We start from the raw sequence: 6,000 nt of genomic DNA on the forward strand, positions 1-6,000 counted from the left end.
CTTCCAAACTTTTAACAGAAATGGAACAACAATGATTGTTTTGATGAAGTCTGATCATAGAATGGTTTGGGTGTGAAGGGACCTTAGTTCCAACCCCCCTGCCATGGGCAGGGACACCCTCCACTACACCAGGTTGCCCAAAGCCCCATCCAACCTGGTCTTGAACACTTCCAGGGATGGGGCATCCACAACTGCTCTGGGCAACCTGTTCCTGTGCCTCACCACCCTCCCAGTTAAGAATTTCTTCCTAACATCTAATCTAAATCTACCCTCCTTCAGTTTAAAGCCATTACCCCTTGCCCTATCACTCCATGCCTCTCCAGCTTGGAGAAGGGTTAAAAAAACAAACAAACAAACAAAAAAACCACATTAAAAAAATAAAAGGGAAAAAAGGCAAAGCAAAACACTAGTTTGTGTTTTCAATATTTTTAATACCACCAGAAACATCATTACCTGGATGCCAATTGAGAAAATTCAAAGGTTTGTGATCTGACCACTGCCAACCTCCAGAAACATCCAGTTGATTTAAGCCAATCCAAAAGATCTCAGCGATGTCATCCTTACCTGGAGATAAATTTAGGGTTTTGTTGGGGTTTTTTTAAGAAAACAATTAGTATAAAATTCTCATCCTTTATCGGTCTCCTTTAAATTAAAACTGTGATCTGAAAGGGCATGCATTTGAGGAAAGCAAGATTGCTGCTATAATGACATGCAACATTTCTTGAACTGAGAAGGAATTCACCCGCACAAGTCTTCCCTCCCAATGCCTTCAGATGTTTGTTCTTTGGTTTTATATTCCCAAAGGGACACTGATAATTCCTCCAGGCCAAGCCTGAACAGCAGTGAGGATGATTTCATGACAATGAGTGGGTAACAAGCTGCTAAAACACCATCTGCCACTCTGGCGCATATTTGAGATTTTGGGGGCATTCCTCATTATAAATATAAACAACAGGTAGCCACTACAATGAAATCACACAGACAAATCAAAAACTCTAAATTAAGATTAGCAGCTTATTTTTGCTACACAAATGAAAGTACCAATGCATTTTAAGTACAATCAAGTTTTAACCCAGAATTTTAAGAAAGAAACTAAAATGCTGTCTTCACTTTATGTTAATTTGTGAAGATTTCCTGATATTTGTATGTGAACAGTTACACCTACCTTGTATGTAGATTAATTCCGATGCATCCTGGATGCTAAGTAAATCTCCCCCCTGCCTCTGACATGAAATATAAGCTTCCTTCCAAGGAAGAGCAGACTGTGTATTAAACTGGTAGCAACTTTCAGATCCCGGATCATGTTCCCAGATATCATGACAACCATCCTCTGTTTAAAGGAAGCAGAAGGTACTTGTAACTACAACTATACTGAAACATCATGAACATTTCAAAAGAAAAATTAGAATACTGAAGGTCTATTGATTTTTATACTGGTGATTACATATACTGCAGAGTAAGCGTGCGCTGATCATCCTGTCAACACTGCAATAAAAAAAGGGACCTGCTTTTACCCAGCTTAACCGCAATGTGCAACACTACAGTGTACATACGTGAAGTGACAGAATACTTTTAGGATATCTATTTAGAAACCCAACGTGCCTGGTTGTAAGCAGATTCCCCATTTTCCATCATGTGTATAATCTTCAGATGTGGCACACCATTTCCCACCCGTATGCGTTCCATCCTGAATGCAGTCGTGATGCCATGTCTTATTATACAGAAAGGGAAACTCACATGGTTTTCCATAGGAGTTCCCATCTTTGGTATAAACCTCTGCAAGAAAAAAAAAAAAAAAGTAGATACAAGTTGTCTAGGGGAGGAAAGGACAGCAAATCAATGCTACTGCTTGTACAGACATAGTTAACTTAAAAGCATGGAAATCACACTTGTGGTCTTAAAACACCGTATCTTGTTGTTACAGAAAACATACAGCAATGCCACAACTGAAAGAAATGAGAGGAAAGTGTTTTTCTGCACTTTTTCTTCTGAGTGGGGCATAACACAGCAGAAACTTGTTTCCCCCTTCCTGGAAAGTTAGGCATAAAATACATTGTCCTGTTGAAATCCTGGTGGTGTGCATAGAGTACAAGGGTCTAGGAATCAACACATACAGGAGAGGGAAAACATTTCAAAATGCGCTCTTCAGATTGGCCACTTTGAACCATTCAAATACAAAGAAAATTCTGCTCTTAAATATGGTAAAGCAAGTTTTCACCACTTATTTCAGCAAGCCTGAGATTGCAGATGAGACTTGCTTCCATGATAAGTGGACAAACTACCAGACCAAAGCAAACGGATGGTTCCTGACAGTCCAACAGGCTGCGAGCTAGCAGCATGCACTGAATTTGATTGTACAGCCTACCGGCAAAGAAAATATTCTCAAACTCTGCTAACAGCAAAATTCCCATCACTGTGAAGAGGGCAGTGTCAGTTCTGATAGAAGGTAGTTGATATTTCATAATTAAATAGGCTCTCGTTAATATATGGGGGGAAGGATTTAAGCATGCTAAGCAAGCCACTCAATAACACAACTTCTGCAGTTGTGCATATTTATTTTTTATTAAAAAGGGTTAAAGTTTCATAGTTGAATATCAGTATCTCCCTACGGCAAAACTTTCTATTGCTTTACTGATCAGCCTTTTTATATGATTAATTCTAAGAATTTATTGGCATAGACATACAGCAAAAAGCCCTTAACAAAAAAAAAAAATCCTCCTCCAAACCCTTGTGCAAACTTACCATGGTAAGGATAGTGACATATATCATCAGAGGAACTGTTCCTTCTCCACCGGTCTGTTGCATTTATGCTTGCAGTTACATAGGTAGCCTTGATAGTCAATTTGTACTGAGATGCACCAAGGATGGAAGCATCAGCACATCGCCACCACAGCATTAGTTCTGAGTTACAATCAACCATTTTCAGGCGAGACAGTGATTTGGTGAATATATCAAGTCCCAGGCACTGCTTGGACCCCAAATGAAAGAGGCGATTCTGGGATACCCATTTCCATAAAGCTTCACTTGTGTCCTTGCAGTCATCTATCACTATCAATGAGTTTTTCACTTGTATGCACTTGTTTAGTGTGTCATGGCGAATGGTAAAAGCATCATTGCCTGTATAACAACAAACAAATATCCACATGTGGGTATGATACAGTATCATTTCCACAGGAAGTTCATTTTAAAAAGTATAATCACATTCTCAGATGTGCTACCAGAAAAGTACAGCAACTGCTGTTTGTACAGTACACTATCTCTTTCGTATAACCCACATTAAGTACATTTGCCTGCTCTTTAGTCAGTATTCTTTACTTCTGGGGAAAAAAAAAATCTCTTTCAAAGTTGTTATAAAATGAGGGGAGATAAAATAAGGCTGTTTTCTAAGTCCAATTCTATCAATAACAATTCTTCCTTTAACACATACTGATTGGATCAACCCCTGATTAATTTGCAAGCGTACTCAGTAAAGAATCTCATCTTCACGTCTATCTGCAAATGCAGTAACACACAGTACATACCATAAAATATAATTAAGAATAATATTAACTTAGTAAGCTTTTTTCTTAAAAAAAACCCTGTGTATTATACATTATGTACAGCACGACAGGCTCATACGCGAGCCAGTTTGTGGATGCAACTGCAGTATTACTAAAATACCATGCCCTGCTTTTGGGGAAGAGTTTTAGAATGAATACCCCACCAAAGATTACGAGTATCATTTTCAAAATGATACAGGAACCTGAGTTTCATTTTCAGCTGTGACGTAGCTTGTCATTAAAAAGAAAAAAAAAGTTGACAAAGCATAGTATACAATTTTAAAAACACATGGATCACCCTGCTGATAAAAGCTGACACCTCTGACAGTACAAGAACATCTCTATGACAAGTAGCAGTAGGTTTAAGATAACCAAGAAAAAAAGGCCCTAAAACTATTTCTACGCCACAATAAAGATGGCCCCACAGTATAAAACTTTCACTAACCAGGCTGAAACGGACCTTGGCTGTCTCAGACCTACAAGGCTATTACTCTGCTGTTTAAATGAGGAATCTGCTGAGTAGTGTATTGTATTTAATAGCAATGCACTGTCAATCACATTCCTACTGCGTTTTTTTAATGTGACTTAATAATAGGTTTGGCTGAACAGCAAGGAAAATATTCAGTGATATTATGCAGTGAATTTTACCACTACTTCCCAGTATACTCGTGAATTTTCCACTGTGTAAGTGCCAAGTAGTATCTAAATAGTACTGAGCTGGTCAAACTATGAAGAAGAATCTCTAAGTCAGCCACATACTGAAGTGACTTTCTCTAAATAGCACATTTCAACCAATCATCTCTTTCATCCTATTAACTAAACAAGAAATTTTAACAACCAATTCTGCTTTTGTGGCATCTTTTTACCCCGTGCTTTTTCAGCACTATATCTGCTTTTTGGTTTTTATTCTCCCCTCCAGACTTTCTTCTTCTCTCCAATTTCTTGTAACATGTTCTCTGTCTTTTCTCAGATCATCCCTTTCCTCATTCTTTTTTCACTTTTTCCCGCACAACCCTTATTCTGAAGAAGAAAGCCACTTTTTAAAATTTCCCAAGGAAAATGCCGGACACTGTCTCACCATACCCCTCTTCACAGCAATTTATTAATACTGGTGCTCGATTACTCCAGTTCAGCACTCTGGCCATGAAATTCTACCTGACATCTTTAGCTTAAAACCCGAGCCTGTTACTGTCAAAGAATATAAAAATATGTGAGGTGCAACTATTTAGCAAAGAGATCAACTTGCTTCCCAGCAGTTCTCACCAAGCTAGCAGCTTTGGCTTCCAAGAATTTGCCCAACATGAAACTTCTCCACCTGCTTTCTGAAAGACAGGGTAAGCCTCCTTCCTCTCTCTGAGCATAAAGCTGCGAATAAAAAACGACGGCTCGACACCCTGCCGGCGACCTGCCTGAGCTCGGGTTATTTCCCCTCCCGAGGTAACAGGCCAAAGGCGCGCCTTCCCTCTCACCGCTCCGCGCCGCCGGCCCAGCGCTGCCCCGGCTCGGGGGCGGCCCCCGGCACCGCGGGGCACGGGGAACGTGGCACCCGGGGACGGCAGGGCAGCGGCTGGCTTCGCGACGCCCCAAGCGAAGCGCACGATCCGGAGGGAGGTTTGGGTTTTTTTTTTTCTTCCCTTTTCACTCCTCCTTGTAAGTTTCCCACGTTGTTTCCACGCAGTTGGACTTTGCCACCCAGCGCAACGCCCGGAGGTGCCGGGAAGCGTCGGGGTATAAGGCCCGTCACCGCGCCGCCTTTCCCCCTCAGGCGCCCGCCGGGGCGGAAAAGGGCCTTCCGCACCCCGTGCGCTGCGCCGCACCCGCGCAGCGCCTTTCCCCCTCGCAAGGTGGGCGCCCGGCTTACCTGAGGAGTCCCGGCGGGCCGCGCAGCTGACGAGGAGCCAGGCGAGGCCGCAGGCGGCCAGGCAGGGCCCCGCCGCCCGCGCCATCCTCCCGCGGCGCGCAAGCTGCGCGGAGCGGGCGCGCTGCCGGGCTCGCTCTGCCGGAGCGTCGCGCCCGCCGCCGGCTGGCCGGGACGGCAAGCAACCGACCGGATTGGCCCGCCCCAAGGAGCGTCACTTGTTGCCAGGAGAAGAGCGGCCCCGAGGTTGCGGCGAGGGGCGGGGCGGGGCCGGGCCTGGGCGGTGGCCGGGTGTGAGGGGTCGAGGCGGCGGGGAAGGGTCGGCCCCGGCGGGAGCGAGGTTACAACTGAGGGGAGGCGACACAGGGAAGGGGAAGGCAATCGGAAGTGAATAAGAAGGGTACAGATGATGAAAACATGGGATAAGTGAAGGGAAAATGAGGAGGGACAAAAAAAAAAAAGAGGAAAAGTGAAGGGAGGAAAGGAAGGAGAAAAAAAAATAGGAAAACCTGAAGAAAAATTAAGAAAAAAGTAGAAAAGCAGACCTAAGTATCGCATAGTAATTAAAGTTAAAACTAAAAAAAAAAGTTTTTAAAAGTTCAA

At 43.3% G+C, this 6,000-nt stretch overlaps 1 protein-coding gene across 1 annotated transcript in view; it reads right to left on the reverse strand.

Annotated features, from left to right (window-relative positions):
* LY75 (lymphocyte antigen 75) overlaps positions 1–5,592 on the reverse strand; it is a 49,060-nt gene extending 43,468 nt beyond the window's left edge. The window contains exons 1-5 of the mRNA XM_054830523.1: positions 5,401–5,592; positions 2,743–3,117; positions 1,603–1,776; positions 1,166–1,330; positions 454–564 (exon numbers count right to left, since the gene is read on the reverse strand). Of these exons, the coding sequence (XP_054686498.1) occupies positions 454–564; positions 1,166–1,330; positions 1,603–1,776; positions 2,743–3,117; positions 5,401–5,485 (910 nt within the window). The 5' untranslated portion in view covers positions 5,486–5,592. The remainder of the gene's footprint in view (positions 1–453; positions 565–1,165; positions 1,331–1,602; positions 1,777–2,742; positions 3,118–5,400) is intronic.
* Between the last annotated feature and the right edge of the window lie 408 nt (positions 5,593–6,000).

This window comes from Grus americana, chromosome 6 (genome assembly GCF_028858705.1).
Source record: "Grus americana isolate bGruAme1 chromosome 6, bGruAme1.mat, whole genome shotgun sequence".
In the NCBI taxonomy this organism is placed as follows: domain Eukaryota; kingdom Metazoa; phylum Chordata; class Aves; order Gruiformes; family Gruidae; genus Grus; species Grus americana.